The following is a 14,426-nucleotide window of genomic DNA, read 5'->3' as shown; positions in this document are numbered from 1 at the left end:
TAGAGGAGAACGTCTATTATATATAGTCCAAATTTCTTGGTCGGCTGAACTCCCAAAGCGAGCAATCATCAATACAAATAGAGTAAGTATACTACAGCTCATAAAAAATGAGACTCCTAAAACAAGAATAGAAAAGTATATAATATAGTTAAAAACAATATACTAAAAAGGATACTGCAGAGAATATAAAACGGATGCTAAAGACAACAGCTCTGTTGGTACTCTATGTTCATTCCCCTAGGATGCAGGGTGTCAAGCTCAAAAATCCATCTCAGTTCTTTTCTCTTCAAAAGTGCAATACGGTCTCCACCCCGTCGCATCACCGGTACATCATCAATAACTCTGTATCTTAATTGGTTGACTGAATGACCCATTTCGTGAAAATGTCTCGGTACAGGTAGTTCCAATTTGAGTCCTAATTGTACTCTTGTGTTTGCTGATCCTAGCCTTGACCTCCATTGTGGTCTCCCCCACATAGAAGAGACCACAAGGGCAGGTCAAGACATATATCACAAAATCCGGCAACATTAGAGTGGCCCCTGCTCAACAAAGGCCAATGCCTACGTATAATGTCTGAGACCCTAGAACTCATGCCACCATAAGTGGTTACAAAAGGGATTCTTTTATTCGACTCAACCCTTTCTTTAGGGGCCAAAAGATCTTCACGTCTAACGGTCAAAGCCCGCTGTTTAAATTTCTCAAGGTCTACCCTCGAGTAACCCCTTGATAGAAATTTCCGGCACATTTCCTCCAATCTATCATCGATACGAGTTTTACATGACACAATCCTCCTCACCCTCAACAGTTGGCTCCAGGGCAGGGACTCAACCATCCTACGTGGGTGTGCGCTAGAAAAATGCAAGAGGTTATTCCTATCCGTTTCTTTAACATAAAGATCCGTATGTAAACACCCTCCAGACTTGTATACACAGGTGTCAAGAAATTGCATCTTATCCTGAGAACAATCCATAGTGAATCCGAGACCAGGATGTATATTGTTCAAATAATGGAAAAAGAGATCAAGATCATCCCTGTCACCATCCCATACCAGGAAAATGTCATCAATGTAACGCCGCCAGCCCCTAACATGACCCCAAAAACGCGAACCGTACACGTGTTCGCCCTCCAGGAAAGCCATATAGATGTTAGCATAAGTGGGGGCCACATGTGTTACACTGTGCTTGATAAAGGTTATTGTACCGAAACGTCGCCGCAGGAGGCAGATTAAACACGTAAGGTCTTCATCACTGACCGTTGTGGCGCTGTCTTTCTTCTATTCTGGGATAAGGACCTGTGTGGTGTCACAGTCACATGGGGAGAGGGGTCACATTGTCTGGGGCTTAAGCAGCTGGCCTCCAAAGGCAGCAGAGTTCAGTGTCTGGAGAGGAAGCACTCCAGGAAAGTGTTTGTGCCCATATTAAAGGACCTGAACCAGGGACATTTCTAACCTTGAGCGGGCTGATCCCCGCTAGGAGAAGGACTGTGCTTTGTTTTGTTTTTTTTTGTTTTGCCCAGAGGGCCGTGTTTATTTCTCCCAGCTGGGTTTATGTTGTCTTTAATAAACCAAGCATGTTCTTATAGAGACAGTATTTAGTTTCTAACTCTGTGTACAGGAGAGTGAGCAGCTCTACCACACACCCCAAAAAATGAATTGATGCCACAAAATTTCCTGATAGACTGTCAGCACAAGCTCAATGACGGAGTCTCAGGTGAAGAAGTCAGCCAATTTCTATTGTTAGTGCAGCTTTCCTCACACACTAACCAGCTCTTCTGTCCATACAATGGAGGCTGGTGAAGGAGCATGTGACCATACCTGCCAATCAGTCTCCTCTGATTAAAAAAAAACGGCATTTGTATATGAGGTGTTAACAATTGGAGGAGGCTGATGAACCGGTCTGGATGAGAAACGGTAGAAGTGTTTGGTATCAGACATGGCAATGTTTCGATAGCTAGGTGACATATTGCATTGTGTGTCAGTATAATATGTAACTCTTATAGCAATCACCTTGCTCTACATCCCTAGGCTGGAGTATTATTATATTTCCTAAGTTCTGCTCTCACACTCAACTCCTTCACATGGAAACGTGGGCTTATGGACCTGAACATGAAAAGCACATAATTTATATAAAACTAAGAGTCGGCGTAGTTCTATCATGGGTGTGTTACTACTGTGCATTTCTACAGATGGAGTATAATGAAAATGGCAACCAAGATGTATGACAGCGTTAGGTGACAACACAGAAAATTCTCATGGAAGCCTAGATATTTATGTGGGTCTTCTGATGCTAGATTTGCCATAAGATGTGACATTCGGCCGGCTTTTGTTGCCTTTGATATTGCTCAGTTATATGTTTGGACGTCTCTTGGCATTTGGTGGGAACCGTACTACAACAGTGTCACATAATCTGAAGCTGACTTGGTTTGGCCAGAGAAATTAAAAGGGCACCCTGAGACAGTGATACACTCTTGGTCACTGGATTTTAAGGAAAAATGAAAAAAAAAACAAGACATCAGCACTTAGGCTGTGTGCCCACGATGAGTTTTTGATGCTACGTATTTTTGCAATGTCAAAAACATTATAGTTCCAACAAAGAGGATTGGATTTACAGAAATCTCCTGCCCACTGTGCTTTTTTTGTACTCAGAAAGAACAACACAAGCACCGGAAAGTATAAATAATGGATAATAATAAATCCGATAACCTCCACTATTATACATACTGTATATGTATAAACATGCAAATATGTATATCTCCATATACACATCTACAATAATACATGGGCCCAGGGCCGCCATCAGGGCATTACAGCCCTTACTGTTGTATGGGGCCCGGAGATCAGGAGGACAGAGGAGGGCCCGGAAATGCTGGCTGCTCGGGCCCCGCCCCCTTTGCTTCAGCTGAGCAGCTCACCGAGAACCAGAGGCAAGGGGGCCAGTCACCGTCACCCATCACTTATTAACAGTAAGGCTTCTTTACTTTTCACAACTGTGTGCACGGTGCAGCATCTCCCATCTGTCTTCTTCCTCCTGCTCCTCCTCCCGGCTCGTCCTGTCTGGCACCTGCTAGATGCCTTCTTGTGCCTGCACTGCACACACTTCCAGCCTGTGCAGGACAAACAGGGTCTGCACACTGGTGGCTGGAGGGAAGCTGTGTGCAGGACCTCAATCACCCCCAGAACAGGAGGTAAAGAAGGGCCTGAATGTGTCCGATTGTTTAGGAGAGTAAAGAGGGGAGGCAGGGGCTGCAGTCAGAGACTAGAAGCAGTGATTTACTGACTGTGACCCCGGAGCTTTGTGTTATCTGGTTGGTGTAGGATTCTCATCCACACACAGCACCGACCAGAGAGCTCAGAGCTGGGGAACACTGGCACTAATCACTAGCTGTATTCTCTGACAGGCTGCCTCATATCATTGATCCTGAGCCCTGAGCCCAGTGAAGACTTTATTCACATAAACTGTACCTGTTGCATTTAACACACAGGTACAATGCATAGACACATAATACATAAATGTATAGTATATCACCAGGGCATTACTGACATGAGGGAGCATCGCCGCAGGAGCGCGGCCAGGTAAGAGGAAAGATTTTTTTATTTTTATTGAAAGCGGCAAATCCGGGGCAGAATGGGAGACACGGGGGGAACAATGGAGACACAGGGGGAAGTATGGAGATATGGGGAAGTATGGAGACAGGGGGAAGTATGGAGACACAGGGGGAAGTATGGAGACACAGGGGGAAGTATGGAGACACAGGGGGAAGTATGGAGACACAGGGGGAAGTATGGAGACACAGGGGGAAGTATGGAGACACAGGGGGAAGTATGGAGATATGGGGAAGTATGGAGACAGGGGGAAGTATGGAGATATGGGGAAGTATGGAGATATGGGGAAGTATGGAGACACAGGGGGAAGTATGGAGACACAGGGGGAAGTATGGAGACACAGGGGGAAGTATGGAGACACAGGGGGAAGTATGGAGACACAGGGGGAAGTATGGAGATATGGGGAAGTATGGAGACAGGGGGAAGTATGGAGACACAGGGGGAAGTATGGAGACACAGGGGGAAGTATGGAGACACAGGGGGAAGTATGGAGACACAGGGGGAAGTATGGAGACACAGGGGGAAGTATGGAGACACAGGGGGAAGTATGGAGACACAGGGGGAAGTATGGAGACACGGGGAAGTATGGAGACACAGGGGCAAGTATGGAGACACAGGGGGAAGAATGGAGACACAGGGGGAAGTATGGAGACACAGGGGGAAGTATGGAGACACGGGGAAGTATGGAGACACAGGGGCAAGTATGGAGACACAGGGGGAAGTATGGAGATATGGGGAAGTATGGAGACACAGGGGGAAGAATGGAGACATGAGGAAGTATGGAGACACAGGGGGAAGAATGGAGACACGGGGAAGTATGGAGACACAGGGGGAAGTATGGAGACACAGGGGGAAGTATGGAGACACAGGGGGAAGTATGGAGACACGGGGAAGTATGGAGACACAGGGGGAAGTAAGGAGACACAGGGGAAGTATGGAGACACGGGGGAAGTATGGAGACACGGGGCAGAATGGAGAATGAAGAATGGAAACACGGGGAAGTATGGAGACACAGGGGGCAGAATGGAGATATGGGGAAGTATGGAGACACGGGGAAGTATGGAGACACGGGGAAGTATGGAGATATGGGGAAATATGGAGACACGGGGAAGTATGGAGACACGGGGAAGTATGGAGACACAGGGGGAAGTATGGAGACACAGGGGGAAGTATGGAGACACGGGGAAGTATGGAGACACGGGGAAGTATGGAGACACGGGGGGGAACAACGGAGACACAGGGGGAAGTATGGCGACACGGGGAAGTATGGAGACACTGGGGAAGTATGGAAACACAGGGGGAAGTATGGAGACACGGGGAGTATGGAAACACGGGGGAAGAATGGAGACACGGGGGAAGTATGGAGACATGGGGAAGTATGGAGACACGGGGGGAGAATGAAGAATGGAAACACGGGGAATATGAAGACACAGGGGGCAGAATGGAGACGCAGGGGGAAGTATGGAGACACAGGGGGAAGTATGGAGACACGGGGGAAGTATGGAGACACGGGGGAAGTATGGAGACACGGGGAAGTATGGAGACACAGAAGTATGGAGACACGGAAGTATGGAGACACGGAAGTATGGAGACACGGGGGAAGTATGGAGACACGGGGAAGTATAGAGAAAAGGGAAGTATAGAGGCACGGGGAAGTATAGAGACACAGGGAAGTATAGAGACACGGGGAAGTATAGAGACACGGGGAAGTATAGAGACACGGGGAAGTATAGAGACACGGGGAAGTATGAAGACAGAGAAGAATGGAAACGGGGAAGTATGGAGACACAGGGGGAAGTATGGAGACACGGGGAAGAATGGAAACAGGGAGAATGGAAACACGGAAGTATGGAGACACGGGAAGTATGGAGACACGGGGCAGAATGGAGATGCAGGGGGAAGTATGGAGACACAAGGAAGTATAGAGACACAAGGAAGTATGGAGACACAAGGAAGTATGGAGACGCAGGGGGAAGTATGGAGATGCAGGAGGAAGTATGGAGACAGAGGGAAGTATGGAGACACAGAAGAATGGAACAGGGAAGTATGGAGACACGGGGAAGTATGGAGACACAGGGAAGAATGGAAACAGGGAGAATTGAAACACAGAAGTATGGAGACACAGGGAAGTATGGAGGCACAGGGGGCAGAATGGAGACACAGAAGTATGGAGACACAGAAGTATGGAGACACAGGGAAGTATGGAGACACGGGGGAAGAATGGAGACAGGGAAGTATGCAGACACAGGGAAGTATGGAGACACAGGAGGAAGTATGGAGACACGGGGCAGGATGCGAGATATGGTAGGATGGGAGACACGGGGGCAGGATGGGAAACACAGGGGGCAGGATGGGAGACACGGGGGCAGGATGGGAGACATGGAGCAGGTTGGGGGGTAGGATGGGAGACACGGGGCAAGATGGAGACAGATGGGGCAGGATGGAAACATGGGGCAGGTTGGAGACATGGGGCAGGATGGAGACAGATGTGGCAGGATCATGGGGCAGGATGGAGACAAATGGGGCAGGATCATGGGGCATGATCATGAGGCAGGATGGGGCAGGTCCAAGGGGCAGGATGGAGACAGATGGGGCAGGATGGAGACACATGGTGCAGGATCATGGGGCAGGATGGAGACACATGGTGCAGGATCATGGGCAGGATGGATATAATAAAGACAGATGGGGCAGGATCACGGGACAGATAGGGCAGGATCATGGGACAAATGGGGCAGGATCATGGGACAGATGGGGCAGGATCACGGGGCAGATGGGGCAGGATCACAGGACAGATGGGGTAGGATCGAACATCACATGGGCGCAGAATGGATACTCATGAGGGCAGGATTGGAGAACATATGGCTGGAGCCAGGAATGAGATACATGGGGGTCACAATGGGGGATATTATTACCATAAGGGCTAATTAAGGGATATTATTATTGCACTGATGTATTTATTTTATTTTTTAAGGATACTGCTTTAAATGCGGGAGGCGGTACTGTTACTGTGCAGAGCGACACTATATCGCCTTTTTTCTTCATCTGGTGTAGTTTAGAAGTTGAGAAAAAATTAAGTAATGTGTTCTACAAGTGGTGCTCTAGCTAACTGTGTTATTTCCTGCAGAGACAAGCCCTGGCTGGAAGTGATGGCGGTCTGTGCTGGATGAAGATGAAAAGATGAAGGACTTCACCTAGTGACGTCACTGGTGAGTCAGTGTTTTACCTGTAGACTGGCACTGTACACTGAATACTATATACAGCAGACCTGAGTACAATTTCACCAGTGATCACTGTATTACCTTTACACTGATACTATATATAGAGCTCCTGTGTATAATGTCATTGATCACAGTATAACCTGTACAATATATACAGTTCTCGTGTGTATAATGTCACTGTTGATCACTGTATTACCTGTACACTAATACTGTATACAGACCTCCTGTGTATAATGTAATCTGGATCACTGTATTACCCGTACACTATACATTGTATACAGCGCTGCTGTGTATAATGTCACCGGTGAACACTGCTGTATTACCTGTACACTGACCCTATATACAGAGCTCCTGTGTATAATGTCACCGATAATCACTGTATTACCTCTACACAAACACTGCATACTAAGTACAGATCTACTGTGTATAATAACACGTATGGTGAGATTAGTATTGTGTTTTTTTTTATTAATGATCAGTATTGTAGTGCTCAGTCACTATGTGGTGGTAATTGTTGTGAATTCTGTTATCGAACTCCCTCCTGTGGTCATGAATGGTACTTCGGCGAGTTCTGTCCATGGACTCCCTCTGGTGGCTGTGAGTGGAGCTGCTGCTTCTGAGGTTCCTTCCACAGGTGACTTAGTTTATTCTTTGGCTGGCTGCTCTATTTAACTCCACTCAGATCGTTACTCCATGCCAGCTGTCAATGTTCTTGTACTGGTTCAGTTCGCTCTTGGATCTTTCTGGTGACCTGTCTACTCCAGCAGAAGCTAAGTCCCTGCTAGTTAATTATTTGTTCATTGTTTTCTTGTCCAGCTTACTATCATGATTTTGCCTTGCTAGCTGGAAGCTCTAGGATGCAGAGTGGCACCTCCGCACCGTGAGTCGGTGCGGAGGTGTTTTTGCACACTCTGCGTGGTCTTTTTGTAGTTTTTTGTGCTGACCGCAAAGATACCTTTCCTATCCTCAGTCTGTTTAGTAAGTCTGGCCTCCTTTGCTGAAACCTGTTTCATTTCTGTGTTTGTGACTTTCATCTTAACTCACAGTCAATATATGTGGGGGGCTGCCTTTTCTTTGGGGAATTTCTCTGAGGCAAGGTAGGCTTTATTTTCTATCTCTAGGGCTAGTTAGCTCTTAGGCTGTGAAGAGGCATCTAGGCAGAGTTAGGTACGCCCCACGGCTATTTCTAGTGTGTGTGATAGGATTAGGGGTTGCGGTCAGCAGAGCTCCCACTTCCCAGAGCTTGTCCTTTGTTAGTTTAACCATCAGGTCGTTTCGGGTGCTCCTAACCACCAGGTCCATAACAGGTAATATGTTGTCCGGCCATGGTGCGGCGGTATTTGTTTCTTGCTTGTGCTATTTGGTCACTATGTGGTGGTAATATGTGATCTGGACATGGCGTGTCGGTATTTTTTTCTTGTATGTAGTATTATAGGTCTCTATGTGGTGGTAATATGGTGTCTGATCATGGTGAGGTAGTATTTGTCCCTTGTATGTGATATTATTGGTCATTTTAAGAATTGAAAAACAAATAAAAATATACCTAGATTGTATTGCTTATTTTAACAAATGATTAATAGGTTGTAGTAGAGTAGGGCCCGACCAAAAGAGTCTACCTTGTCGTGGTGGCGGCTTAAAAAATTGTTTGGCAAAACAAAAGCTGCCGGCTATATGTGTGATCTGGTGATGGGAACTGTTAATGTGTGATTGGTGAGAAGTGGAGTTTTTCCAAAAGAGTGGTGGGGCTGTGGCCAGTTTGAGGGGTGGAGGCAGGGCTGGGGTGGAGCCTGGGCGGAGTCTCGGGGGGGCCCTGAAAATTTTGCCAGTATGGGGCCTCAAAATTCCTAGTGGCAGCCCTGCATGGGCCAATATGGTGCTCAGTGAGAAAAGAAGTGGAAACCACTTAATAAGTGAGTATACCAACCAACCCAGAACCATTGGATAAGCAGAGAAACCCAGACAGGAAGATAGGTGAAAAAATATATTTTTACTAATTAGTAGGTGACAAGCAAAAATTACATGAAAAATACATAAAATATAACATTGATGTCACGCTCGCGCCCAGACTGGTAGGCGCAGGCGTGCGGGGGTGTGGCACCACTGGGCCACAGACCAAACTTCCCTGGAAGGGGCGTAACTATGTAGCTTCCTAGGTGTTCGCTGGAGCCTCTGATGGTGAGGTCAGACTTGTGCAATAGGAAGCTACCAGGTACCACTCCAGGGTGATGTCTGGCTGTGGCTGCTGATCCCACTAAGGAACGGAGCAGGCACAACTGGCACTCTGGCAGACAGGCGGGCACGGCTGGGACACAGGCAGACAGGCGGGTACAACAGAGACACTGGCGGGCAGGCGGGCACGGCTGGCTCTCCGGTAGGCAGGCAGGTACGGCTGGCTCTCTGGCAGGACAGACGGACAAGGCTGGTACACTGGAAGAACCGGTAGGGACCGGTCTGCAGACAGGTATGTAAAACAGGTAAGAACCTGTTCAGACAGGAGGAGTTAAGAAAAGGTAACATAGTAACATAGTAACATAGTTAGTAAGGCCGAAAAAAGACATTTGTCCATCCAGTTCAGCCTATATTCCGTCATAATAAATCCCCAGATCTACGTCCTTTTACAGAACCTAATAATTGTATGATACAATATTGTTCTGCTCCAGGAAGACATCCAGGCCTCTCTTGAACCCCTCGACTGAGTTCGCCATCACCACCTCCTCAGGCAAGCTATTCCAGATTCTCACTGCCCTAACAGTAAAGAATCCTCTTCTATGTTGGTGGAAAAACCTTCTCTCCTCCAGACGCAAAGAATGCCCCCTTGTGCCCGTCACCTTCCTTGGTATAAACAGATCCTCAGCGAGATATTTGTATTGTCCCCTTATATACTTATACATGGTTATTAGATCGCCCCTCAGGTAGAGGAAGACCGCAAGAGCAGATGCAGAGCGAAAGCACAGGAGCTAGAGCCAATAACAGATATGCCAAAGGCGGAGCCAAGAGCTGGAGGCGGAGCCAAGTGCAGAAACACAGGAGGCGGAGCCAAGAGCTGGAGGCAGAGCCAAGTGCAGAAACGCAGGAGGCGGAGCCAAGAATGGGAGAAATAGAACCGCAAAGAGCGGAGCTAGGTAGAACCGCAAGGAGCGGAGCCGCAGAGCAAAGCCACAGAGTGCAGAGCAAAGTCAGAGAACAGAGCAAAGTGCAGAGCAAAGCTACAGAGAGCAGAGCTAATAGCAAAGCCACAGAGTGCAGAGCTGAGAGCAGAGTCAGAGTGCAGAGCAAGACACAGAGTGCAGAGCAAGGTCAGAGAATGCAGAGAAAGGAGCAAAGCAAGGTCGCAGAGAGTGGAGCCGAAAGCGAAGCAAAGCAAGACACGGAGAATGCACAGCAGAAAAGGCAAACCAAAACAGGGATATAAACAGACACCGGAATAGGACTAGACTAAGCCAGAGTCAGGAACGAGACAAGACACAGAGACATGGACACAAGCCAGGGTACGATGCCCTTCTGGGTGGCAGACATAGGCCAGGGTACGAAGCCCGCTGAGTGGCTACACAAAAACATAAGCCAGGGTACTAAGCCCCACTGGGTGGCTACACAGGACACAGACCAGGGTACAACGCCCCCCTGGGTGGCAGACATGAGAGTAACCGAGACAGGGCCTGGCACCTCAGCAGCTAAGAACTAACTGAGGGAGTAAGTTGCACAGGTCCCCACCAATGGGTGGGGATGTCTTAAATACAAGAAGCCTCATGGTGATTGGCCAGGGACACCTTAGCAAGGTGCACACAGTCTCTATAAGAAACAGGAGTTGCTGGCGCCGCCCCCCTATGCACACAGACAGAGCATGCACAGAGCAGACAGCAGACATAAGGCACACAGCATGGAGCTGGCAGCAGAGAGAAGTCACCACAAGGCCCAGAGAAGTAAGTGAGTTTGAGTGTAATGCAGGTGGGGGATGGGAGGCCATGCAGTGATGCCAGCAGGGTTGTTACAATTGATGTGCAAGTATACAGGACCGAAATTAGTTAGTAACCCCTAAATTGTAAAAGTACATAAAATAGCCCAAGTACTAAAAACATAAAGAAGTGTAAAGGTACCGTCACACATAACGATATCGTTAACGATATCGTTGCTTTTTGTGACGTAGCAACGATATCGTTAACGAAATCGTTAAGCGTGACAGCGACCAACGATCAGGCCCCTGCTGGGAGATCGTTGGTCGCTGGGGAAAGTCCAGAACTTTATTTCGTCGCTGGATCTCCCGCAGACATCGCTGAATCGGCGTGTGTGACGCCGATTCAGCGATGTCTTCACTGGTAACCAGGGTAAACATCGGGTTACTAAGCGCAGGGCCGCGCTTAGTAACCCGATGTTTACCCTGGTTACCATTGTAAATGTAAAAAACAAACAGCACATACTCACATTCCTGTGTCTGTCCCCTGGCCTCAGCTTCCCGCACTGACTGTGAGCGCCGGCCAGCCGTAAAGCACAGCGGTGACGTCACCGCTCTGCTTTACGGCCGTCCGGCGCTGACACAGTGCAGGGAAGCTGAGGCCGGGGGATAGACACAGGAATGTGAGTATGTACTTTGTTTTCTTTTTACATTTACAATGGTAACCAGGGTAAACATCGGGTTACTAAGCGCGGCCCTGCGCTTAGTAACCCGATGTTTACCCTGGTTACCAGGGGACTTCGGCATCGTTGGTCGCTGGAGAGCTGTCTGTGTGACAGCTCTCCAGCGACCACACAGTGACGAAACAGCGACGCTGCAGCGATCGGCATCATTGCCTATATCGCTGCAGCGTCGCTTAATGTGACGGTACCTTAAGCGGCTATATGGAGTGCAATATACAAAATATTAAAAAGACCTCACAAAGTGCACAATGAATTCATGATTAAAGCATTACCAAGTGGAAAACTTGTGCAAATACGTAAAACCATGGAACATGGAGAGCAAGATACAAAAAATGTTCAGCTCCCAATGTGCATAAAGTAAGTGACAAAATGTGATTGAAAAGTACAAAGGGCATGAATAAAAAAGCAATGTACCTTTAGGGGTTAACAGGTCCTGTACCCACGCACCCTGACGCGCATTTCGGAACAAATTCCTTCGTCAGTCCTTCGTTTTGTGTGTTTTAGGCTACCGCTACCTCCCCACGATCAGGAATTGCAACATTTTGGGTGCAGCGTATTTTTGCACATGACTGCGTCAATAAAGTTTTGTCAAAGCAAAATCTCAGGAAGTATCAAAAACAAAGCAAATTTATTTAGAACATGACATGCCAGAGACAAAAACATCAGCATCAAAAACGGGGTAAAACACATGTAACCTAACAGCTAATAGGTGCAGTAAATCTGCAACATCAAGAAATCGGAAAAAACTCGTCGTAGGAAAGTAGTCTTCGTGATATATTTCTATAATAGCTGTAGTATAACATGAAAAGCTGTATCCCCTGCATGGGACTGGGAGGTGGAGGCGCCTGTGCAATTGCTTCTTGTGCCCTCAATATAACCTTATTTTCAGGAGTCTATTTTCCCTGCGTTTGTATAGATTTTTAGTGGGTTACTCTGGTGTCTTGTAACACCCAAAAAGCAAGAAGATGTGTCAAGTATGCGTACATGGACTTTTGAGTTATTGTAGTGGGTTCAATTTTAAAAAAATGGTTGAAAAAACACCAAAAAATGTGTGAAATAATCTTCCTATTAATTTCTATTGTAAAACGACTTGCTTTTAATGTTTAGCTTTTGAGCATTTTTTTTCACTCCAGGCTTTAAAAAAAAAAAGAAGAAAATGCCTGCAGGGAGAGAGGAAAATGGATGGAATTATTGCAAACTGAGCAATGTCTAATCAGAATGCTGCAAAAAAAAACGCTACAGGAAAAGAAATTGCCAAAACCGCTTGAAAAACTGCTTCAGTGAACAAAAAGATCCTCCAAAACATCTCTGGAGTCATTTTTGACCGCCTAAAAAGCAAAAATAAAAAACCCTTAGTGTATACATATCCTAGGGCAATAATCACACACAGTTTTTGAGGTATTCAAAAATATCAAGAAACAGCTTCAAAAAAACCTTTGTTTTACTGAAGGGTTTTTATAAAAGGTTTTGGAATAGTTTTCTTTTGCAGCCTTTTATTTTGATAGTGTCTTTATTGAAGTGGATTACATTATAATCAGCTTCAAAAAAGTAACATGCAAGTAATTTTTTTCCACCATACCCACATCAATATCAGCTGTACAAATTGCTTGCTGCATTCCTTATCTGCTAATCTTAATTGATAAATTAGGGAAAGTAGGTCATGTGACTTTGAAAATAAAAAAATCACAGATAAATTAAATGTTCACACAGTAGTGGTTACAGTTTTTAAGAAGAGAGATAAAGAAACATAAGTAACATGCTTTAAGGGGTTTCCTTACATATGTGTACGTGACTATTTCTCTTCTATCACAGAAGACCAAAGGTCAAGCGAGTGTTTACACTAAGTGTAGACAAGCATTGCACTATTCTTTTAAGATGGCCTAGATTTGGCTTCTGACAATTAAGGCTGGCTCCTTGGAAGGTCACATCCCCTGGCAGTAGGAATCTAAAAAAATATCTAAGGCTACAGATTTCAGAGAAAATTCACATTGGTGAGTACATTTCAGTCAACGAAAGTAGTAAAAAGAGAAAAACCTTTCATATTATGTAACAATGACGTAATGTGTGCTCCGATCAACTTTTGTAATTGCCTATTTATTGTTTCTTCTTTGCTGTGCTATGCTATGATGGATCTACCCTATTTGTATCATAGTTTTAAGAAATTAAAAATGAAAAACAAAGTCTAAGGGTATGTGCACACGCTCAGGTTTTTTCGTAATAAAAATGCTATAAAAACGCATTAAAAACGCCTACATATGCATCCTATCATTTAGAATGCATTCTGCAATTTTTGTGCACATGATGCGTTTTTTTCCGCAAACAAAACGCATCGTGGTAAAAAAAAGCAGCATGCTCATAAATTTTGCGGATTTTTTGCGTTTTTCCCGCTATATAATGCATTGGGAAAAAACACAAAAAAACGCATAAAAACTGCGAAAAAAAACCGCAAAAAAACGCATGCGGATTTCTGGCAGAAATGTCTGGTTTTTGTCTGGAAATTTCTGCTAGAAAATACTGACGTGTGCACAAACCCTAAAAGTCACAACAACCCCCTTCCTCATGAGTGTAAAGCACTCCTGTAGACTCTGGAGCAGTGAGAATGTGTTCTGTGGAGTGACGAATGAAGATATCTGACACTTTGATGGTCCAGTCTTGGTGTGGGAAATGCGAAAAGACAGTTACCTGCATGACTACACTTTGTCAACTGTAAAGTTTGAGGGAGGCTAATGTGAGGTTGTTTTTCAGAAGTTGGTCTAGGTCCTTTAGTTAAAGTGAAGAAAAATCTTAATTCGTCAGCATAGAAAACATTTTGGACAATTATATACTTGAAACATTGTGGGAACAGTTGTAGGAAGGCCCTTTTGTGTTCCAATATCATTTTGCCCAAGTCAACAAAGCAAGGCCTACAAAGGCAAGGTTGGAATGAGTTTGGTGCGTAAGAACTTCATTGAATCGCACTGGGCCCTGACCTCAAC

General features: G+C 46.0%; 1 protein-coding gene across 5 annotated transcripts in view; it reads right to left on the bottom strand.

Moving 5' to 3' along the window:
- Positions 1 to 14,426, bottom strand: part of XRCC4 (X-ray repair cross complementing 4) — a 534,234-nt gene that overhangs the window by 56,791 nt on the left and 463,017 nt on the right. The window contains exon 8 of one of the 5 annotated variants that reach the window (XM_069751212.1): positions 8,875 to 9,301. The exons of 3 other annotated variants lie outside the window; for them this stretch is intronic. In XM_069751212.1, the coding sequence (XP_069607313.1) occupies positions 9,022 to 9,301 (280 nt within the window). In that variant the 3' untranslated portion in view covers positions 8,875 to 9,021. Of the gene's footprint in view, positions 1 to 8,874; positions 9,302 to 14,426 lie in introns of those variants that run through there. One more of the 5 variants, XM_069751220.1, reaches the window with a different exon arrangement.

This window comes from Ranitomeya imitator, chromosome 1 (assembly GCF_032444005.1).
Source record: "Ranitomeya imitator isolate aRanImi1 chromosome 1, aRanImi1.pri, whole genome shotgun sequence".
NCBI classification, from domain to species: Eukaryota; Metazoa; Chordata; class Amphibia; order Anura; family Dendrobatidae; genus Ranitomeya; species Ranitomeya imitator.
Note: the sequence above shows the minus strand (reverse complement) of the source record. Positions and strands in the feature narration are given on the sequence as shown.